Source organism: Oncorhynchus nerka, linkage group LG27 (assembly GCF_034236695.1).
Source record: "Oncorhynchus nerka isolate Pitt River linkage group LG27, Oner_Uvic_2.0, whole genome shotgun sequence".
Lineage (NCBI taxonomy): Eukaryota > Metazoa > Chordata > Actinopteri > Salmoniformes > Salmonidae > Oncorhynchus > Oncorhynchus nerka.
In genome coordinates this window covers 81,024,137-81,048,395 of record NC_088422.1, presented here as the reverse complement: position 1 = coordinate 81,048,395, position 24,259 = coordinate 81,024,137, and the positions used below count along the sequence as shown (strand labels likewise).

The window sequence follows — 24,259 nt, the reverse complement described above, 5'->3', positions numbered from 1 at the left end:
AGACTTTTATTTTGAAAGTTGTTGTGATGACGCTCAGAATTTCATGTCCTGAGGTTTCAGCAGCATAGATTGTTTTTCAACAGCCAGTGAGAAATAAACAAGATGTCGTCAACATATGCCGCGTTCATGCACTAAGACGGACCTAGGAAACTCGGAAATGTCCGACTTACTAACTGGTATACACGTGCCGCCGCAACGTCTTAGCAAAATTGAAATTACCGAGTTTCCTAGTTCCGCCTAGTGTATGAACGCAGCAATAACAACGGCTCGGGGAATTTTAACGTAGTCTACTGTCAACCTCAACAAGAGGAAATTGGATGTTGGACATGAAGTTAGCTAGTTAACGTCAAATTGATTAATTTGTAAGTTGAGTGAAATGTCTTTGCTCAAATTTGAACCAGCCTGGTTCGGTGTATTTCATAATCACCAGCTAGCTAATGCTAGCTAGTTAGCAACCTCTACCGAGTACGGAAACTGACTCTGGGACAGGTAACGTTAGCTAGCTGGAGAGTTTGGACTTTTTAACTAGACAGCCAGCAAGCTAAAGTGCTACTTTATAAGCAATATCAGGTCCTCTGTTTTATTTGAACTATACAACATTGGGTAGCTAGCTGGCTGTCTAAACTTGTAGCTAACAGCTAGCTAGCTTCCATGCTAACATTAGTCTAGCACTCACTAGCTAGCTGGACCAAAATGGGCGTTGTTTTGATAGCGGTAGATCGTTAGTTAGCTAGCTAATAACAATATGAACTTAACTAGTAAGTTTAGCTTCTCAGCTAGCCCTCTACAACTGTCTCTGGCCAGTGAAACAACACTAGAAACTAGTACTAGACAGAGAGGGCTTGTTGCTCAGGCTTATTACCGTTACACTAACTAGCTTGTTCCATGCATTACCTACAGTAGCATTACTGAATTGTTTTCCTTCCCTGCAGGTTGTTGACAGAGCTACGGTGTGGTGGAAATCAGTGTCAAGCCTATTAGGCCTAACTTCACAAGTCTTGTGTGTGAGACACCTCCAATATTAACATTCCAATGCCTCTGCTATTCCTGGAGAGGTTTCCCTGGCCCAGTCTGCAGACCTACACAGCGCTGAGTGTGGCTCTGCTGGCTGGAAGCATCTTCAGCGCCTACACTACTGTGACAGAACAGGGGTTTGGGGTTCCAGACATGGACGAGCCTCTACCACCTGCACCCTTAGTAGGGGATAATAGAGGCGGCCTAGAACATGTGACTAGCGATGATGTTGTGGGTGCAGATACAGAATTGGCGACCACTGTTATGTGGTACCTGGTCACTGACAGTCTCTTTGTATGGGTAAGTCTTATTTAAGATAGGCTCAACTCAGCCAAGCAGCCAATATTGTTGTTATGTTACTTAGTTGTTACATGGTTGCTAAGTGGTCTGCTCTTCTCTACTCCTCAGGTGTTGGTGAATACAGCTTTCTGTTCCCTGATGTTAATTGCTAAGATGATCCAGTGCATGGTTTTTGGGCCCCTTCGAGTCAGTGAGAAGCAGGTGAGGCTTGGAGTTGTGGTGGTAACCTAATAACTGATATTTGGGATAATTTGATGTCACCTTATTGAAGGTTAGGCATCTAACTGTGTTTATGTAAACAATAGTACTAAGGTCCTTCACAAATAGTCTGCCAAACAAGATTTTATCATTGAAACCCACACTGGTGGTTTGAGTCTATTAGTGTACTCTGACCACTCCATCCATGTTCTAATGTCTTGATCTCTCCTCTCTCCACCCCTCTCTCTTCCCATCTCCTCTCCTCTCTACTCCACTCCCCCTCTCTCTCTCCTCAGCACCTTAAGGACAAGTTCTGGAACTTCATCTTCTATAAGTTCATCTTTATCTTCGGGGTGCTGAACGTTCAGATGGTGGAGGAGGTGGTCATGTGGTGTCTGTGGTTCTCTGCCCTGGTCTTCCTCCACCTCATGGTCCAGCTGTGCAAGGACCGCTTTGAATACGTACGTCTTATCAACCTCTAACAGTACATTTGTCATTTAGCAGACGCTCTTATCCAGAGTGACTTACATTGGTGCATTCATCTTAAGATAGCTTAACACTTTACTGTTGGTGTCTTTATGAATGCATTCATAAAGCCTTTATAACAGCTATATAACAACATTTGTCATTTAGCAGACGCTCTTATCCAGAGTGACTTACATTGGTGCATTCATCTTAAGATAGCTTAACACTTTACTGTTGGTGTCTTTATGAATGCATTCATAAAGCCTTTATAACAGCTATATAACAACATTTGTCATTTAGCAGACGCTCTTATCCAGAGTGACTTACATTGGTGCATTCATCTTAAGATAGCTTAACACTTTACTGTTGGTGTCTTTATGAATGCATTCATAAAGCCTTTATAACAGCTATATAACAACATTTGTCATAAGTAGTTTTAAATAATTATGAGTAACGGCATGATATAAAGGTTCAATTAAAAAATATATACATATGTTATAAAACTAGTGTTCAACCTTCCCAAGTTCTCTCACGTCACCCCGCTCCTCCGCTCTCTCCACTGGCTTCCAGTTGAAGCTCGCATCCGCTACAAGACCATGGTGCTTGCCTACGGAGCTGTGAGGGGAACGGCACCTCAGTACCTCCAGGCTCTGATCAGGCCCTACACCCAAACAAGGGCACTGCGTTCATCCACCTCTGACCTGCTCGCCTCCCTACCACTGAGGAAGTACAGTTCCCGCTCAGCCCAGTCAAAACTGTTCGCTGCTCTGGCCCCCCAATGGTGGAACAAACTCCCTCACGACGCCAGGACAGGGGAGTCAATCACCACCTTCCGGAGACACCTGAAACCCCACCTCTTTAAGGAATACCTAGGATAGGATAAAGTAATCCTTCTCACCCCCCCCCTTAAAAGATTTAGATGCACTATTGTAAAGTGGCTGTTCCACTGGATGTCATAAGGTGAATGCACCAATTTGTAAGTCGCTCTGGATAAGAGCGTCTGCTAAATGACTTAAATGTAAATGTAATATTGGGTAACAAGTGCTATTACACAGTATGCATGACAACTTATTAGAGTACTGAATAAAAAACTGAAATAAGGAAATGACAAAATGTAGATGGGCCCACCCACTGTACTGTAGGGAGAGTGACCTTGTTGACTTGTTTACCCTGTAAACATATATTCCTATGTTAGATGCCAGTGATATGACGCTGTTGGCTATACATTCAGTCACAGTGACTGCCATAGACCGGGTCTCTTTCCGGTCCAGGCCAGACCTATTAATAAGCCTAGTTCTTGCTGTATGTATGTAGGCCAGGGTCTTAGGTTTAGCTAATGTTTCAGTCACTTCATAGACTCAAACTACAGAGTGGGGGACTACAAAAAAACTAAGATGAACATTTAGGTAGTGTGCTGTAGCTATAGGAAAACAGAACATCACACCATATTGTGAAGAATGACATCTCTCTGTCTGCAATCAATGGGTGTTAGGTTTGACCCTTATCATATCAGCTGACATGGTACCTGTTGTAATGCTGTACTTTGTTGCTGCTGTCTGCAGTAAAAGTTAGATGAAAGGCTGAATAACAAGCCTGTATGTGTCACTGTACCTGTGTCAATATTGTTGTGTGTCACTAGACATGTTATTTGAGCATGTGTTAGTAGTACAGTATGGGGCTGCAGTGACACTGCCCAGATAAAGCTTACCTCTTGACCAAAAACATGCTCAACGGGAAAGTCTAGGTACCCATGAAGTCTGCAACCACCCCTAAATTGTTATTCTGTGTGTCGGTCGCTCTTTGTATGCAAGTACAAGTTATATGTAGGTGTGCGTGTCCGTCTACATCTGTGATTAGTAATCTCTCTTTCTGAATGAGTGTATACAGTAGGTTAATGTGTACCTGTTCCCCCTTGCAGCTGTCCTTCTCCCCCACTACTTCTATGAACAGCCATGTGCGTGTCCTTACCCTACTGGTGTCCCTGCTGCTGGGCTGCTGTGGTCTGGCTGTGGTCTGTGGTCTGCTGGGCGCTGCCCATGGCATGCACACCCTCTCCTTCATGGCTGCCGAGGTGAGGACCTAACCCTAAAGAGCTCACCAGCATGTAGTCCTAATAAATGGAAATTAGTTACCTCTGGTTCATTCAGAAATTCCTATGGGGAAAGAATAGGGTTTTGGAATAGACACCGAAAATAAGGTCTGAGGTTAACACAGGCTTAGGATATGTTATACATTTTGTTCTTGGAGAGAATATCAGTCAGTTAACATGACCTTTATGAATTATGAAGCCTTTGTGTTTTTTCTGATTACATAAATGTTTCAAAATGCACAAAAAGTGACGTTAGCTGATGAAGATTCTTATAGAACAAAACGTTTCAGATCTCCTAAGCCTGTGTTTACCACAGATCTTATTTTCGGCGTTTATCTAAAAACCCTACGAAAACTCTTGTTAATTTCCCCATAGACTTTGTCCAACGAACCATGGCAGAGTTAGAGCCTACAAAAAGACCCCCTTACTATTGCTCTCTATTGGGCGGAGAGTATTTCTATAGGCACACCCATTGGTGTAGACTAGAGCAGGGCTGGCTGAACCTCCTGGGGAGTTTGTTCCAGCTATTGTTTTATTGTAAGTTACATTAACAAGGAGGTTTACTCAGTCACAAATTAGTATTACGTCATTGTCATCAGTTACATTGGTTTCCCACAAAAAAAGGATGTATAAAATACTTATGTATAATTCCTATGTCTTTCTCTGTCTTTCAGTGTCTGCTGGTTACTGTGCGGACTGGACATGTCATCATGAGGTAAGACCCTTCCTTGCAGAATGCAGACCCTCTTGCACTGCAACACAGATGACGTAGCGGATCTAGATTGAACCAGTTCTAATATTAGCGTACTATTAGATGTGTTACCATGAGCACCCGTTGAAAGACTGCTTTGTGCTACAGAAGGTGATCATGATGACTTGCAGTCAGCTGTATTTATTGGAGCGGTTCATTAATTGGTTATGGTAAATCATACAAAAACCCTGTAAACAGGAGCCAAGTGTATGAGTTGTTGCTTTGCTTTGTGTTGTCTGGACACCCATAGCATTAAGCGCATATCAGAGTCCAAAACGTGTACGCACAGTGTTGGACTGTTGGCTTTTGTACTTTTTGAATTCTCAACGTGGCTCAATCAATTTCTCCAACTGTCAACACATTAAAATGAATAGAGGAGCACGTGCGCAGAGCTGCGTTGGTTGGGAATTTTGGGGAGGTTCGCGTTCTGCCTGGCCCATTGAGAGTTACGCTAAGTGATGATCTACAACTACTGATTAGTGCAAGCAAAAATAAGTTGATGCTGGTCTGGCCTTAATGACTATGTACTCTTATCTCCATCTGGCACAGTTGAGGACTGGTCACCCTATAGAGCCTGGTTCCTCTCGACAGTGGCAAGAAAGTATGTGAACCCTTTCGAATTACCTGGATTTCTGCATAAATTCATCATCAAATTTGATCTGATCTTCATGTAAGTCACAACAATAGACAAACATAGTGCGCTTAAACTAATAACACACACATTTTTCTTGTCTATATTGAATACATCATTTAAACATTCACAGTGTAGGTTGGAAATAGTATGTGAATCACAAGGCTAATGACTTCTCCAAAAGCCGATTGGAGTCAGGAGTCCGCTAACCTGTAATCCAATCAATGAGATGAGATTGGAGATGTTGGTTAGAACTGCCTTGCCCTATAAAAAACACTCACAAAATTTGAGTTTGCTATTCACAAGAAGCATTGCCTGATGTGAACCGTGCCTCGAACAAAAGAGATCTCAGAAGACCTAAGATTAAGAATGGTTGACTTGCATAAAGCTGGGAATGGTTACAAAAGTATCTCTAAAAGCCTTGATGTTCATCAGTCCACGGTAAGACAAATTGTCTATAAATGGAGAAAGTTCAGCACTGTTGCTACTCTCCCTAGGAGTGGCCGTCCTGCAAAGATGACTGCAAAAGCACAGTGCAGAATGCTCAGTGAGGTAAAGAAGAATCCTAGAGTGTCAGCTGTAAGACTTACAGAAATCTCTGGATAATGCTAACACCTCTGTTGACGAGTCTACGATATGTAAAACAATTAAGAAGAATGGTGTTAATGGGAGGACACCACGGAAGAAGCCACTGCTGTCCAAAAAAAACCATTGCTGCACATCTGAAGTTTGCAAAAGTGCACCTGGATGTTCCACAGCGCTACTGGCAGAATATTCTGTGGACAGATGAAACTACAGTTAAGTTGTTTGGAAGGAACACTATGTGTGGAGAAAAAAAAGGCACAGCACACCAACATCAACCTCATCCAAACTGTAAAGTATGTTGGGGGGAGCATCATAGTTTGGGGCTGCCTCAGGGCCTGGACAGCTTGCTATCATCGACGGAAAAATGAATTCCCAAGTTTATCAAGACATTTTGCAGGAGAATGTTAGGCTATCTGTCTGCCAATTGAAATGCATCAGAAGTTGGGTGATGCAACAGGACAATGCCCCAAAACACAGAAGTAAATCAACAACGGAATGGCTTCAACAGAAGAAAATACGCCTTCTGGAGTGACCCAGTCAGAGTCCTGTCCTCAACCCGATTGAGATGCTGTGGCATGACCTCGAGAGCAGTTCACACCGGACATCCCAACAATATTGCTGAACTGAAACAGTTTTGTAAAGAGGAATGGTCCAACATTCCTCCTGACCATTGTGCAGGTCTGATCCGCAACTACAGAAAACATTTGGTTGAGGTTATTGCTGCCAAAGGAGGGTCAATCAGTTATTAAATCCAAGGGTTCACATACTTTTTCAACCCTGTACTTGATAGAGGAATTCTGAATTCCTTTATGTTTAATTGCCAAATCCAATTAAATTCACACTCATTTCTAATTCATGATAAGTTGTAAGTTTATCATTTGCATGAATTAGCGCGAGACCAGTCTTAAAAACAAGTTCAGCATTTATTCTTGATGAGTACTCCCCCAAAATACAAAGAACATTACATTTTAAAGAAAGTGAACATAAAATGACGTCATCAGTTACACCCCCTATCTCCGATTCTCACAAGAACCCATTGTTTTAGGAATGGAACATTTTCCCAGGCATTTCTTATCTGTCTGAAAAGCCACAGCATCCCTCCTTAACCTTCTCAGGAGACACAGACACAATTAATGTGCCATGGTGCTTGCCTACGGAGCTGTGAGGGGAACGGCACCTCACTACCTCCAGGCTCTGATCAGGCCCTACACCCAAACAAGGGCACTGCGTTCATCCACCTCTGGCCTGCTCGCCTCCCTACCACTGAGGAAGTACAGTTCCCGCTCAGCCCAGTCAAAACTGTTCGCTGCTCTGGCCCCCCAATGGTGGAACAAACTCCCTCACGACGCCAGGACAGCGGAGTCAATCACCACCTTCCGGAGACACCTGAAACCCCACCTCTTTAAGGAATACCTAGGATAGGATAAAGTAATCCTTCTCCCCCCCCCCCCCTTAAAAGACCTAGATGCACTATTGTAAAGTGGCTGTTCCACTGGATGTCATAAGGTGAAAGCACCAATTTGTAAGTCGCTCTGGATAAGAGCGTCTGCTAAATGACTTAAATGTAAATGTAAATGTAATTAATTTCTGCTTACATTTTCAGTAACAGTACAATTAAGAACCCATACTTTTCAAATCATAACATAATAGTATTAGCATAAATGGTTCTAATCATTAATGTATACATAATTGATTATCTAAACTATATTTTCCTCTATCAGTACTGTGAATGTTTACACGGTGTGTTCAATAAAGACATGAAAACGTGTAATTGTTTGTGTGCTATTAGTTTAAGCGGACTGTGTTTGTCTTGTTGTGACCTAGATGAAGAGCATATCAAATTCTTTGACCAATTTATGCGGAAATCCATTTCCAAAGGGTTCACATACCTTTTCTTGCCACCAGTAGGTTTCTTCCTAGGTTCCTGCCTTTCTAGGGAGTCTTTCCTAGCCACTGTGCTTCTATATCTGCATTGCTTACTCTTTGGGGTTTTAGGCTGGGTTTCTGTATAAGCACTTAGTGACAGCTACTTATGTAAAAAGGGCTTTATAAATACATTTGATTTGTGTTGTGTACAATTCAAAAGCATAAGTGCTAAAATGTCCAAATAAAAAGGCATTATTGTGACCAGGGCAGGGTTCTGACTAAGTCTGTTTCTCTGCAGGTACACCATTCACCTGTGGGATCTGAACCACCCAGGCACCTGGGAGAGTAAGGGTTCCTACGTCTACTACACTGACTTCATCATGGAGCTGTCTATGCTGTCCCTGGACCTTATGCACCACATTCACATGCTGGTGAGTGACAGAGCTGGGAGCACTACGGGCTGGTATTAGTAAGGGAACTAACTGAATGGGTAAGAGCACTACTGAGAGGCACGCAAGATGGCTGACTGAACTAGCCTGAATTTAAAATAAGGGCTCTATCTCAATTTGTCTTTCTTCGATTCTCAATTTGTCTTTCTTCGATTCCTTGCATTCTATCTCCTCGCCTCCTCAACTGAATTGGAGAAGGTCCATAGTGTCTCCTCTCAGATGAGAGTAATCGAGGAAAGATGAATTGAGAGAGAACCACAGTATTCAGTTAGATGAGAGTTGAGTTTGATTGTAGACCTGTTTTAACATTTGACTCTCCTCAGCTCTTTAGTAATATATTAGAGCTGTGTTTAATATTTGACTCCCCTCAGCTCTTTAGTAATATATTAGAGCTGTGTTTAATATTTGACTCCCGTCTCCCCGTAGCTCTTTGGTAATATATTAGAGCTGTGTTTAACATTTGACTCCGGTCTCCCCTCAGCTCTTTGGTAATATCTTAGAGCTGTGTTTAACATTTGACTCCCGTCTCCCCTCAGCTCTTTGGTAATATCTTAGAGCTGTGTTTAACGTTTGACTCCTGTCTCCCCTCAGCTCTTTGGTAATATCTTAGAGCTGTGTTTAACATTTGACTCCGGTCTCCCCTCAGCTCTTTGGTAATATCTTAGAGCTGTGTTTAACATTTGACTCCCGTCTCCCCTCAGCTCTTTGGTAATATCTTAGAGCTGTGTTTAACATTTGACTCCGGTCTCCCCTCAGCTCTTTGGTAATATCTTAGAGCTGTGTTTAACGTTTGACTCCTGTCCCCTCAGCTCTTTGGTAATATCTGGCTGTCCATGGCCAGTCTGGTGATCTTCATGCAGCTGAGGTATCTGTTCCATGAGGTGCAGCGCCGCATCCGACGCCACAAGAACTACCTCCGTGTCATCAACAACATGGAGGCCAGGTCTGTACTGACCAGCCTACTGATGGCTCTCACTGTCTTGTATATAATACATCCCTACTGCTACTTATTAGGTGATGGGTGGTGTTCTTTCACTCTTAGCTGAGACTCAGTGTATGAAGCTGTAGCAGTGTGTGTTGTGTGAATCTAGTCTCTCTGCTTTCTTATGACGGGCTATCTAGCTGTTAGCTATTCATGAGACTAGTGCAGTTGTTGATCTAGATTTGTTATCCTCTGTACCGCTCAGGTTTGCAGTGGCCACAGCCGAGGAATTGGTAGCCAACAATGATGACTGTGCCATCTGCTGGGACACCATGCAGACAGCACGTAAACTGCCCTGCGGACACCTCTTCCACAAGTAAGAGACTGACCCAGCCACCTTGGCACCTCTAAAATCCGAGGAGTCATTATTTCCTCACACTTGATTGAATGTGGCATTATGTGGGTGATGTTTTGATTGACACTAAGAGTATCGTGTCTGTACCTGTGTTTGATGCGTATCTGTGTACATTAACGTTCCTGTTTGCTATTCCTCAGTTCCTGCCTGCGGTCGTGGCTGGAGCAGGACACATCGTGTCCAACATGCAGGATGTCCCTGAACATCAGTGGTGATGGAGGCCCGGCCAGAGGCCAGCAGCAGGGGGCTGGCCTCCCACTGGAGAACAACCTGGGCCCTGGGGGCCCCGCTGCAGACGCCAGACCACACCTCAACCAACACAATCACTTCTTCCACTTTGATGGTAAGGCCATACAGACTTGTTTTACAACACAGGTGATCTCACTGAATGGACTACTCTATTGAGTATGGTTGATGATGATGAGTTCTGGCATATAACATGTTGATAGTCACATAGACAGACATCACACTGTTAGACATTTCTTATAGTGCACATTTCAGGTAGTGATTATTGTGGCGATGTCTCCTCCCAGGCTCCCGCATCGCCAGCTGGCTGCCTAGTTTCTCAGTAGAGGTGATGCACACAACTAACATCCTGGCTATCGCTCAGCAGGCCAACAACTCTCAGCTCAACACCATGGTGAGTCACAGCCTTACTCTAATCCCCTCCCGGGACACCAGGGGATTCTCCTTTCAGGATGTTTTTTAGTCCTGGACTAGGTTTAATCCTTCCAAGAGGTCTCGCAAGCATCATCTGAGCTTTGAAGATTGTTTTTACACCTGCCCTTCATCAACAGCTTTGTTTTCAATGTATTCATTGCAGCAATATGACTTAACTAGAATGGAGGTGGCTGCTGGGTAACATAGTGTTCTACTCCCCGCAGGCCCATCAGATCCAGGAGATGTTTCCTCAGGTTCCCTACCACTTGGTGCTGCAGGACCTGCAGTTGACCCGCTCTGTGGAGGTCACCACCGACAACATCCTGGAGGGACGCATCGTGGTGCCCTTCCCTGCTCTGGTAGGTCCTCCAGTTCAGTTCATTGGGTATTTTGACCATGGTGGTTCACATATAGAACCCAGAAGGCCTACACTTTTCTTTTCCCTTGTGTGTGATTGTACTGCCTCTTTCTGAGGGTTAGGCAGAAAAAGAGAGGGAATGAGTTCAGGATCTAGTCAAATGTGTTTAAAGGTGTATACTGTGGTGTTAACTGGTGTTGATTAAAGATGTTTTGCCTCTCCCCCTCCAGGCGGCTGAGCGTTCCCCTGTGCAGGTGAACCCAGGCCCAGAGGAGGGGGCAGGAGCCAGTGGGGGGGTGGATACTGCTCCCAGAGAGCTGAACAACCTGGAGGTCAGAGGGAGCCGTTTCTCCAAGTCTGCAGAGGAGAGACAGAAGATGCTGCTACAGAGGAAGGATGAGCTGCTGCAACAGGCACGCAGGTACTGTACTGTCACCACCGGCAATACTAGACCAGTCTGTCAAACGAAACGGGTGTATTCAGTGAGGGGAAACCTTCCCAGCTTTGCAGATAGAAATATAACCTACCCTATTCAACTTCGCAGACAATCATATCTTATTACGCAATCAATTTCTGTCTGAATGTTTTGCAACTTTGACCAGGCATCCTGAACAGGCCTCAGCTGACAATCTTTTCAAAATAAGAGTCTTAGATGAGAGCAAACACCTGTTGCTGTCTTGGTGGTGGTTTCTTGTCTGTTAGGTCAGGGTTCAGTCACAGGCCCTTTTACTGAGTAACTACAGTAGCAGAATAGCTCTATTGTAACTAAATGACTGAGATCACTGTTATGTTTATAAGGACACACCATAGCAAAAGTTTAGCAAAATGAAAGTTTCTTATTGGACTGGTACAGACAGTTTCTCCCTGCGACTCTCTGTTTCTGAGCATTTCCTTCTGTTTCGTGTCTGCTGATCACAACCCACATTGACCTCAATTCATTTCCCCACAGGAGATACTTGAGAAAGAGCCCAGAGGACGAGGAGGACCTGCCCACTCTGGAGGAAGACGCCCCTGTCTCAGACGTGACCATGCTGAGACGCAGGACCATGGCAGCAGCTGCAGAGAGACGCATGCAGAGCCAACCAGACCCTGCTCCCTGAGACTATACTGGACTGTAAACTCCCACCGACAGTCTCGCCTCGAACCCACACCTAATGCCCTTGGAGTGTCCACCAAACTCCTCACGTCCCACCTAAGAGGCACCTCCACTGAAAGAGCTCTTTACATTATATGATCAATGGAATTACCTAAATAAAAACATTACATTACAAAGTGTTACAAGAAGCATGGGCTTTGGCTGCACATGGCACAGGAGCTCTGCTGTTTTAGGCTCCCATAGTGAGATATGAGAACTGGGCCTTGGGAATGGTACCAGCCTCCTCTGAACTTTCACCAGGCACCAGAGGCTTAATTGGACATGGATCACCAGTGTTTTAAAGGAGTGGTGGGTGTCTGTCTGTCTGAGTTTCTGAAGTGCAAACCTGTCATCACATAGCTCTAGCCCCCCAGCTTCACTAGACTTACCTGCCATTCTCTTTACTGGCCATGATGGGGAAGGAACGAGCATGGCGTCACAGTCCGAGGATGCTGCTGAGGTTAGTTAGGGTTTGTTAAGGTGCTGTTTCTACATACAGCTCATAGTGTAATGGAGTGGGACATAGTTTGTATTGGTTTTATTCAACAACAAAAATATTTGTGTTATAATGGGTTGAGATTGATATATGAGATTGATTCATTTGTTGGGTTGATAACAAACTGATGTTATTTTATAAAAATGGAGTGAAAACTGTGAATTAATTTAATAGATTAAAACATTGTGAACCTTTTTTTATTTTAATTAAGAGAATGTCACTTTAGTATTACAGCCTCTTTGAAATATGAATGTACTTTATCTTTATTTAACTAGGCAAGTCAGTTAAGAACAAATTCTTATTTTCAATGACGGCCTAGGAACAATGGGCTCACTGCCTTGTTCAAGGGCAGAACGACAGATTTTGTACCTTGTCAGCTCTGGGGTTTGAACTTGCAACCTTCCGGTTACTAGTCCAAAGCTCTAACCACTAGGCTACCCTGCCGCCCCATAATGCTGCAGAGAGAGTAGAAGAGTTTAAATTCTGGCCGTTGTGGAGACCTGGATGTCACATATCCACCTAAGAAAGAACACTAACTAAATAGGAAGACAGACAGTAAAACTCACCAGTACAGAGATATAGAGTGGCTCCCTGACCTCTAGGTCAACCAGTGGTTTCTATCTGCAGTCTGTATACCTTGAAAACTTCCCAAAGCATACCTACACTGTATTAAACATCCATTGATAGAGGTACAGAAGACTGTATGGGCTCAGGAGTTGGGTTGAGGTTTGAATACTGATGAACCTATCTGATTCACTCACTCACACTCCATGTACTGGTAGGTTCATTCTTGCAGACGATATATAGGCCTATGTGTTGGATGTCTTTGATAACTAAAGGCTTTTTAAAGTTGAGTGGGTGTTGTGTGTGAATCACAATGGAATGCTTTAGTTTCCTTTTACCCCAAAGAACATTGATCCCATGAACTTCCACATGATGCAGATGTCTTTCTTTGAGATGAGCATATTTTTGTGTGTTTGGTTGATGCAAAATATTTCTCTTTCAGCTTGTTTCATCTGTGGGATTGTAAGAAGTTTCTACTAACTGTGTTTCAGTGATGCACCTTTTGTCAAAAACAAAATACACCAGTCTGTTTTTCATTGTTTCAAGCTATTTATTGATCAACTCATATTTTCATATCCATGTCATATTTTTATATTCACAAGAGGTTATTTTTGTAACCATTGTATATTTGATCTAATCAAAAACATGAATTAATCTTTTGGACTGAGCTTTCCTCATATTTTGTGCCTAAATCAAGAATAGTTATATGGTTTAATTGTGTAAATAATGTAGTTTTTGTAAGAACTGCTCAAGTAACATGAACAAATTATCAATAATAAACAGAGCTTCTCTACAGCCTTTTAACAAACTAGTTTTTCTTTGCTTCCTGTGGATAGGCCAAGTACCCCTAGGGGTCCTAATACCCCAGGTTGGGAACCACTGCTATAGACATTGAGTAATCTCTTTCTAGACAGATGGGTTGCCTCCCACAATGTTACCACTGAGGGAGCTTGATTCAGCTGAACCGCAGTGCACCGGGCTATGCAGTGAGGGAGGAGTAATCTGCTCCGCTCGGTCATGTTGTCAACAAGGCAGCATGATGCATCGTTCAGAAACCTACATCCTCTTTAACCATTTTTTTCTAACTCTTTCATTGGGAATGCAGATAGTGTTTTTATCAAAAGCAATCATTTTTGCACGTGAAAACAGAGTCCTACAATTTATTCAACATGCTTAACCTATGGCCACTTTTGTTTTGAGCCGACTCTACTGTCGGCCAAAATGGAGCACCTGACTCACGCCCGGGAGGTAGCCAGTTCCAAAACGAATGCAATCTACACTAACCCAGTTTAATCAGGGCATTAATCAAATACCCTCAGTGTTCCAGCATACACACCTAGGTCTGGGATTTCTGAGATTATATGAATACAATACTTAAAGGGGCAATCCTTAGTTGAAACAATAACAAAGCGGGCGCCTCCCTCTGTTCCGGTAAAAAGCTCAAGGATGGGCCTAGATAAATGTAACCACTCTCAAATGCATAGACATAGCTGTGGATGCAATATATGAACATTATAGTTTTAAGTTTTTGAGGCTATACAGTGTTTGTTTACATTTACAATGTTTACAAACATTGGAGAAAAGCAAGCTTATATTTTGGGTTCTGATGGGGTATGACAGTTGAATTAAGCTCATGAAGCATAAATTCTATATTATTTAAAAAATCAATGGGTACATATTAATTTATATGTCCAAAAATGTATGTGGCAACTGCAGATTGTCCCTTTAAAGGGCTGGTTTCCTGGACACAGCTGGACTAAAAAACATGACCAATGGGGATTACCATTTAAATAATTTTTATTTCTAGGTTTAGGCTAATCTATCTCTGGGAAACTGGCCCATAGTGTTCTTAGTTAGATTGGACAGTAGATGGCAGTAATCCAATCTCTATGACCACACTGCGTAATGTACACGATCTATTCTATGCGTTACAGTACGATGTATTTCAGTTACTCACGTAGCCTACATCTGGGCGGAGGGAACTTGAAAGTTCGCATTATTGAATTGTGATGTTCGGATTTAGCTGATCGAACAACTTGCACTGTGAGTTTTGTTTTGCTAAAAATACTTTACTGTTTAATTAATTATGTTGCCTAGATTTACTGAATTATTATGTTTTTTTAAATAGAATTTCCGTAATTTATAGGCCTATTTGCATCATATTTTTAGTTGCGTAATGTTTTTGTTCACTCGTTAAAACTGTTGAGCCTTTAACTGTAAAAGTTACTTTAAATGTTATGTTCAACTTTAAACGAACTACAACTTTTAACGATTAATGAAGCCTTCATAAACCCTTTATAAAGCCAATAGGCCTATAGATGCTTATGAAACAATTACTAAAGCGAAAGTCAGCAGAATAAATCATAACTAACCCGTCATCCCGCCTATGTTGCAGTAAAAAACTGAGGGATACAGCTGGATAAATGTAACCATTCTCTCATTCATAGACAGAGAGGTATGCAAGGACTGACCATCCATGATATCAACATTGTACTTTAACAATAAGGTACGAGGGGTGTGCGGCTAAAGGCTGTTTTTAAGCACAAGGCAATGCAGAGTGCCGTGGTGTATTGGCCATATACCACAAACCCTGAGGTGCCTTAGTGCTATTATAAACTGCTTATAAACGTAATTAGAGCAGTAAAAATAAGTGTTTTGTCATAACCGGGTCTGGGATACCACGGCTGTCAGCCAATCAGCATTCAGGGCTTGAACCACCCAGTTCATCATGTAGTTTTAATCATGTTTTGAGTGTTTGTTCACATTTACTTTATTTACAAACATTGGAGTACAACAGGCTTATATTTTGGATTCTGATGGGGTACGACAGTTGAACTAAACTCATGAGGCATTCTATAAATTATATTCTTCAAGAATCAATCTGTACATATTGTAAAATCTATTGGTCGCTAAATCCGGAGAAATTACAGACCATGTAAAGAACTGTTGGTCACTAAATCCATAATGGGCTCCCGAGTGGCGCTGTGGTCTAAGGCACTGCCTCTCAGTGCTAGATGCGTCACTACAGACCATGTAAAGAACTGTTGGTCACTAAATCCATAATGGGCTCCCGAGTGGCGCTGCGGTCTAAGGCACTGCCTCTCAGTGCTAGATGCGTCACTACAGACCATGTAAAGAACTGTTGGTCACTAAATCCATAATGGGCTCCCGAGTGGCGCTGCGGTCTAAGGCACTGCCTCTCAGTGCTAGATGCGTCACTACAGACCATGTAAAGAACTGTTGGTCACTAAATCCATAATGGGCTCCCGAGTGGCGCAGCGGTCGAAGGCACTGCCTCTCAGTGCTAGAGGCGTCACTACAGACCCTGGTTTGATTCCAGGCCGTATCACAACCGGCCGTGATTGGGAGTCCCCATAGGGAGCGGCACACAATTGGCCAAGCGTCGTTCGGGTCTGGTCGGGGAGGCCATCATTGTAAATAAGAATTTGTTCTTAACTGACTTGCCTAGTTGAATAAAGGTTACATAAAAAATACAAATCTGTCTAGACCAAATAAAAAATGGTTGGCTGGTGTCTCCTCACCCTTCTGAGCGGTTGGCTGTGAATGCCCTCACCCGTCTGAGCGGTCGGCTGTGAATGCCCTCACCTGTCTGAGCGGTCGGCTGTGAATGCCCTCACCCTTCTGAGCGGTTGGCTGTGAATGCCCTCACCCTTCTGAGCGGTTGGCTGTGAATGCCCTCACCCTTCTGAGCGGTTGGCTGTGAATGCCCTCACCCGTCTGAGCGGTCGGCTGTGAATGCCCTCACCCGTCTGAGCGGTCGGCTGTGAATGCCCTCACCCGTCTGAGCGGTCGGCTGTGAATGCCCTAACTCAACAGATTGGTTTGGTTCTGTCCTCTATAGTGCTGTCCAGTTAGAACCTGATGTTGAGGCCCATCACAGTACTCTTGACGGTCACCACCATACACACACACACACACACGCAGACACATCTGTTTCCATTTGAAGAGGTTTAAATGGATTCGGTAATCTGATTGACGTGGAATCTTATTGTTGTGGTTCTATAAGACAAAGATTTGCACACATGTAAACAGTATTAGTTAAGGTTTAAAACTATACACTATACCTATATGTACATAAATAAATGGAAATGGCATTACACTTACAACATGTCTATAAAGGGCTATAAACACAGTATCAATATAAACATAAACTTAAACATTCTCCTCTTGGAGAGAGAGAGAGAAACCAATTACTTGGCACAACATTCAGACATTCCTGTTGCCGTCGACAATACAAAGCTTTCCAAAACATGCGTCTTCTCCCTTCGGATGATGATAACATTCTGATCTGAGTGGGTGGGTACGGTGTTCAGAGTCCAGATGCACATTTCCAAGAGCTCTGATTGGTTGGGAATGGCAGGGCTATGATGGGTGAGGGATAACGAAGGTAGGCTGAGCAGCCAAACTAACGGGATTGAAGGGAAGCTGAAGGGACTGTGTGGTGAAGTTAGGTAGAGAGGAGAGGAGCAGGACGGCCTTTTTACACATATCCTTAATTTGTAAAAAGAAAATATATGTAGCCTCTGCTGATTGCCCCTTTAAGCAAATTTCATACTTCATAATTAGTGGCAAAGGATCACATTTGCCAAAGCCCTGGATTTATATATAGGCCGAGACCTTTCATATCACACGTTATACAGTATTACTTTGTTTATAAATTATGTCAGGCGTATTAAGGCTTATTAAGGCTTTATGAATGCCATATAAGCAGAATTGCGCCGGAGGAAATGGTCGCCATTTTACGGGCTCCGAACCAATTGCGCTATTGTGTGTGTTTTTTTGCGTTATTTGTAACTTATTTTTTACATAATGTTTCTGCTACTGTCTCTTATGACCCCCGAAAAGAGCTTCTGGATATCAGGACAGCGATTACTCACCTCGTACTGGACGAAGATTTTTTCTTTAAGGAGTCGGACGCCAGTGATTTACTTCAGACACTGGACAAGGCCCAAATCCCCATCATTTGCATGAAGAAGAGACAGAGATATCGGTGACATAAGTTGTGGTGCCTTGTAAGGATTCGACTGCAAGTGGGTAATCTGCCTCTACCATCAGTCCTATTAGCCAACGTGCAATCATAGGATAATAAAATGGATGAGCTCCGATCAAGACTAACCTACCAATGGGATGTTAAAAACTGTAATATCTTATGTTTCATCGAGTTGTGGCTGAATGATGACATGGATAACATACAGGTGGCTGGGTTTTCCGTGCATCGGCAAGATAGAACAGCTGCCACTGGTAAGACAAGGTGTGACGGTCTGTGTCAATATGTAAATAACAGCTGGTGCACGAAATCTAATATTAAGGAAGTCTTGAGGTTTTGCTCACCTGAGGTAGAGTATCTCATGATAAGCTGTAGCTTCGTAGCTGTCTATTTACCACCACAAACTGAAGCTGAAACTAAGACCACACTCAACGAGCTGTATAAGGCCATAATAAAACAAGACAATTCTCATCCAGAGGCGGCGCTCCTAGTGGCTGGGGACTTTAATGCAGGGAAACTTAAATCTGTTTTACCTCATTTCTACCAGCATGTTACATGTGCAACCAGAGGGAAAAAAACTCTAGACCACCTTTACTCCACACACAAGCATGCGTACAAAGCTCTCCCTCGCCCTCCATTTGGCAAATCTGACCATAACTCTATCCTCTAGATTCCTGCTAACAAGCAAAAACTAAAGCAGGAACTACCTGTGACTCGCTCAATACGGAAGTTGTCAGATGACGTAGATGCTAAGCTACAGGACTGTTTTGCTAGGACAGAATGAAATATGTTCCGGGATTCTTCCGATGGCATTGAGGAGTACACAACATCAGTCACTGGATTCATCAATAAGTGCATTGATGATGTCGTCCTAACAGTGACCGTTTGTACATACCCCAACCAGAAGCCATGGATTACAGGCAACATCCTCACTGAGTTTCCGCTTTCAAGGAGTGGTACTTTAACCCGGACGCTTATAAGAAATCCCGCTATGCCCTCTGACAAACCATCAAACAGGCAATGCGTCAATACAGGACTAAGATTGAATTGTCCTACACCGTCTCCGTCACTCGTCGGATGTGGCAGGGCTTGCAAACTATTACGGACTACAAAGGGAAGCACAGCTGCGAGCTTCCCAGTGACACAAGCCTACCAGATGAGCTAAATGACTTCTATGCTTGCTTCGAGGCAAGCAACACTGAATCATGCATGAGAGCACCAGCTGTTCTGGATGACTGTGGGATCACGGTCTCAGGAGCCGATGTGAGTAAGACCTTTAAACAGGTCAACATTCACAAGGCTGCAGGGCCAGACAGATTACCCGGACGTGTACTCAGAGCATGCACTGACAAACTGGCAAGTGTCTTCACTGATATTTTCAACCTTTCCGTGACCAAGTCTGTAATACCATTATGTTTCAAGGAGACCACCATAGTCCCTGTGCCCAAGAACACAAAGGTAACCTTCCTAAATGACTACCGACCCGTAGAACTCACATCTGTAGCCATGAAGTGCTTTGAAAGGCTGGTCATGGATCACATGAACACCACTATCCCAGAAACCCTAGACCCACTCCAATTTGCATACCACCCCAACAGATCCACAGATGACTCCATTTCTATTGCTATCCACACTGCCCTTTCCCACATGGACAAAAGGAACACCTACCTGAGAATGCTATTCATTGACTACAGCTCAGCATTCAACACCATAGTGCCATCAAAGCTCATCACTAAGCTATGGACCCTGGGACTAAACACCTTCCTCTGCAACTGGATCCTGGACTTCCTGAGGGTAGGTAACAAGACATGCCACGCTGATCCTCAACACTGGGCCCCACAAGGGTGTGTGCTCAGTCCCCTCCTGTTCTCCCTGATCACGCATGACTGCATGGCCAAGCACAACTCCAACACCATCATTAAGATTGCCAACGACACAACAGTGGTGGTCACCAACAACGATGAGACATCCTATAGGGAGGAGGTCAGAGACCTGGGAGTGTGGTGCCAGGATAACAGCCTCTCCCTCAATGTGATCAAGACAAAGGAGATGGTTGTGGACTACAGGAAAAGGAGGGCTGAGCACACCCCCATTCTCATTGACGTTGCTGTAGTGGAGCAGGTTGAGAGATTCAAGTTCCTTGGTGTCTACATCATGGTCCGAACACACCAAGAAAGTCGTGAAGAGGGCACGACAACGCCTATTCCCCCTCAGGAGAATGAAAATATCCTCAAAAGATTCTACAGCTGCACCATCGAGAGCATCCTGACTGGTTACATCACTGCCTGGTATGGCAACTGTTCTGCCTCCGACCGCAAGGCACTACAGAGGGTAGTGTGTACGGCCCAGACCATCACTGGGGCCAAGCTTCCTGCTATCCATGACCTCTATACCAGGTGGAGTCAGAGTAAGGCCCTAAAAATTGCCAAAGACTCCAGCCACCCAAGTCATAGACTGTTCTCTCTGTACCACGGCAAGCAGTACAGGAGTACCAAGTCTAGCTCCAAAAGACTTCTTACAGCTTCCACCCCCAAGCCATAAGACTCCTGAACAGCTAATCAAATGGCTACCCGGACTATTTGCATTTTTACGCTGCTGCTACTCTCTGTTTGTTATCTATGCATAGTTACTTTACCTCTACCTACATGTACAGTACCAGTCAAAAGTTTGGACACACTTACTCATTCCAGGGGTTTTCTTCATTTTTTATATTTTCTACTTTGCACAATAATAGTGCAGACATCAAAACTATGAAATAACACATATGGAATCATGTAGTAACCAAGAAAGTGTTAAACAATTCAAAATATATTTTATATTTGAGATTCTTCAAAGTTGCCACCCTTTGCCTTGATGACAGCTTTGCACACTCTTAGAATGTCTTTGTGAGACGCAGTGTAGGTGAACAGATTATCTTTACATATGTGGTGCCCCCCGTGAAGCATTAAGGAGGAGGTGTGATGGTGTGGGGGTGCTTTGCTGGTGACACTGTCAGTGATTTATTTAGAATTCAAGGCACACTTAACCAGCATGGCTACCACAGCATTCTGCAGCGATACACCATCCCATCTGGTTTGCGCTTAGTGGGGCTATCATTTGTTTTTCAACAGGACAATGACCCAACACACCTCCAGGCTGTGTAAGGGCTATTTGACCAAGAAGGAAAGGGGTGAAGTGCTACATCAGATGACCTGGCATCCACAATCACCCAATCTCAACCCAATTGAGATGGTTTGTGATGAGTTGGACCGCAGAGTGAAGGAAAAGCAACAAGTGCTAAGCATATGTGGGAACTCCTTCAAGACTGTTGGAAAAGCATTCCAGGTGAAGCTGGTTGAGAGAATGCCAAGAGTGTGCAAAGCTGTCATAAAGGCAAGGGGTGGTTAGTTTGAAGAATCTGAAATCTAAAATAAATGTTGATTTGTTTAACACTTTGGTTACTACATGATTCCATATGTGTTATTTCATAGTTTTGATGTCTTCACTGTTGTTCTACAATGTAGAAAATAGTAAAAATAAAGAAAGACCCTTGAATGAATAGGTGTGTCCAAAATTTTGACTGGTACTGTATATATTACCTCAATTACCTTGACTAACCTGTGCCCCCACACATTGACTCTGTACCGGAACCCCTTGTATATAGCCTCACTACTGTTATTTTATTGTTGCTCTTTAATTTTTTGTTATTTTTCTATTTTCTAACAACAACAAAAATATTCTTAAACTGCATTGTTGTTTTAGGGCTTGTAAGTAAGCATTTCACTGTAAGGTCTACTACACCTGTTGTATTCGGCACATGTGACTAATACAATTGGATTTGATTTGATTTGATAAAGAGTTTATACATTGTAGTTTGTTTAAAGTGGTACCAAAAGTTAAAAGTACTGGACTAATTGAAGTTACCACGTCTTCAAATAATTTTATTTATAGAATATGATATCGTGGATACTCCATGGAGGTGATTTTCTAAACCTGGGGACGAACTTGATGCTGTGTTTTCTCTGTGGGATGACATCGGGAGATCCTACAACAGGAAGTGCATTTGGCTTGATGACAAAATATCCTTTGATTGATGGGTAAGTAAACAGAGGAAAGTTGTTTTAGTTATTCTGGTTTTCCTAAAATAGAGACAAGTTTATCCTACAGTATCCCTTATTATTGGTTGATGATATATTTGTCTGTGCAGAGATACATATAATTTTTTTTTGCCATACCATATGCAGCCTAAAATATTAATAGCTCATGGATTTTCAACAGTAAACTTTTGGAACTTCACCACCACAAATAATTATCATCCCATACTGAGTAATTCAGTATGTAACTCGCCCACACACATGTGGTACTGTATGGAGCTGATTTGATGTATAAAAATGTCTCCCTCCGGCTCCACCTTGAGTCCCTCGCCTCTATTACATCTGACTGCCTCATCCCTCTCCCTCCTAGACATAATGACCTAGCTTTGATGCTGAGGATTCTCCACGACAACAGACTGAGTCAGGTTGACCTGCACAACATCAGCAAAGTGGCCACGGACATCAACAGACTCACAACGGGACACGTCGGCGCTCAGGTAGGTTAATATATGGTTAATAGTAACCTAAGTGTGTGTGTGTGTGCGTGTGTATGCGTGTGCATGTTTGTGTGAGTGTGTATGTGTGTCCGTGCATGTGCACACTGAGTTGTACTAAAGCCATAATACCCTTCTAACTCAAGTGTTGCTCTCTGACCCCCTGCTTTGTCTCTGCCCCATCCCATGCTCTGATCAGGTGTTTGCAGCCTACGTGTTGTGTGGCGCCCAGGCGAAGGATGCTGTGAGGCTCACACTGGAACAGATAGACGTGATCAACCGTATGTGTACGGAGAACCCAGAACTGGAGATAGTTACATCTGCCAAAGGTACAATATACCAGGGGTAGGCAAGTAGATTCAGCCACGGGCCGATATTTTTTGGTGAGAATGGTCGTTGGCCCGTAACATAATTATAATCATTTGTACACTGCAAATGGACCACAAATAGGCCCAATAAGAGATAGCATTTGAAAATAACAATAGTTTCATACTTTGATTACATTGAGACATGATCATGTTTCTTTTTTTATTTGTGAGAATACTTGGGTTAGTTATTATATATTCTTTCTGAATTCCTGGTGATTTTAGTATTTGTTCCCCCTAAAAAAACTAAAAGTGTATGTGAATGTGTGTGGTTTCGTGTGCGAATGTCAGTGTAGTGTGTGTAAGTGAGTGTATGCTGTATATAGTGTATACAGTATATAGTCTAGCGAGTGTGTATAGAGTCAGTGCAAGATAGGGTCAATACAGATAGTCCAGGGTAACCATTTAAGGAACTATTTAGCAGCCTTATGGCTTGGGGGTAGAAGCTGTTCTGTAGCCTGTTGTTCTGAGAGCCGATGCTCCGGTACCGTTTGCAGGGCGGTGGCAGAGAAAACAGTCTATGGCTTGGGTGGCTAAAGTCTTTGGCAATTTCTGGGGCTTTCCTATGACACCGCCTGATATAGAGGTCCTGGATGGCAGGCAGCTCAGGCCAAGTGATGTACTGGGCCGTCCGCACCACCCTCTGTGACGCTTTGCCTTTGCCATACCAAGTGATGATGCAGCCAGTCAAGATGCTCTCAATGGTGCAGCTGTAGAACTTTTTGAGGATCCGAGGGCACATGCCAAATCTTTTCAGCCTCCTGTGTGTGTGTGGACCATGTTAAGTCCATAGTGATGTGGATGCCAAGGAACTTGAAGCTCCCGACCTGCTCCACTACAGCCCCAACGATGTGGATGGGGGCGTGCTCTCCCCCTTTTTCCTGTAGTCCACGATCAGTTCCTTACTGACATTGAGGGAGAGGCTGTTGTCTCTGATCTCCTCCCAGTAGGATTTCTCATTGCTGTTGGTAATCAGGCCTACTACCGTCGCGTTGTCAGCAAACTTGATGATGGTTTTGGAGTCGTGCGTGACCACACAGTGAACAGGGAGTACAGGAGGGGACTAATCAAATCAAATCAAATCAAATGTTATTTTATTTGTCACATACACATGGTTAGCAGATGTTAATGCGAGTGTAGCGAAATGCTTGTGCTTCTAGTTCCGACAATGCAGTAATAACCAACGAGTAATCTAGCTAACAATTCCAAAACTACTACCTTATACACACAAGTGTAAAGGGATAAAGAATATGTACATAAAGATATATGAATGAGTGATGGTACAGAGCGGCATAGGCAAGATGCAGTAGATGGTATCGAGTACGGTATATACATATGAGATGAGTATGTAAACAAAGTGGCATAGTTCAAAGTGGCTAGTGATACATGTATTACATAAAGATGCAGTAGATGATATAGAG

The 24,259-nt window shown here is 43.3% G+C and overlaps 2 protein-coding genes across 3 annotated transcripts in view; both read left to right on the top strand.

Moving 5' to 3' along the window:
- The first annotated feature begins 117 nt into the window (after nucleotides 1-117).
- On the top strand, nucleotides 118-13,693 carry LOC115113777 (E3 ubiquitin-protein ligase AMFR-like). 2 transcript variants are annotated; one of them, XM_029641759.2, is made up of 14 exons: nucleotides 118-362; nucleotides 933-1,314; nucleotides 1,423-1,515; nucleotides 1,809-1,973; nucleotides 3,896-4,048; nucleotides 4,741-4,781; nucleotides 8,198-8,330; nucleotides 9,158-9,291; nucleotides 9,536-9,646; nucleotides 9,826-10,028; nucleotides 10,219-10,325; nucleotides 10,570-10,704; nucleotides 10,934-11,124; nucleotides 11,653-13,693. In XM_029641759.2, the coding sequence occupies exons 2-14, from the start codon at nucleotides 1,033-1,035 to the stop codon at nucleotides 11,801-11,803; spliced, it is 1,899 nt and encodes a 632-aa protein (XP_029497619.1). In that variant the 5' UTR covers nucleotides 118-362; nucleotides 933-1,032; the 3' UTR covers nucleotides 11,804-13,693. The 2 variants fall into 2 exon arrangements, with proteins under 2 accessions (XP_029497619.1, XP_029497620.1); XM_029641760.2 differs by lacking the exon at nucleotides 118-362 and adding an exon at nucleotides 384-489.
- A 1,020-nt stretch (nucleotides 13,694-14,713) lies between these two features.
- The window catches only part of LOC115113776 (dipeptidase 2-like), a 23,214-nt gene continuing 13,668 nt past the window's right edge, over nucleotides 14,714-24,259 (top strand). The window contains exons 1-4 of the mRNA XM_029641758.2: nucleotides 14,714-14,941; nucleotides 21,837-21,982; nucleotides 22,350-22,476; nucleotides 22,673-22,802. Coding sequence (XP_029497618.2) covers nucleotides 21,840-21,982; nucleotides 22,350-22,476; nucleotides 22,673-22,802 — 400 coding nt within the window. The 5' untranslated portion in view covers nucleotides 14,714-14,941; nucleotides 21,837-21,839. The remainder of the gene's footprint in view (nucleotides 14,942-21,836; nucleotides 21,983-22,349; nucleotides 22,477-22,672; nucleotides 22,803-24,259) is intronic.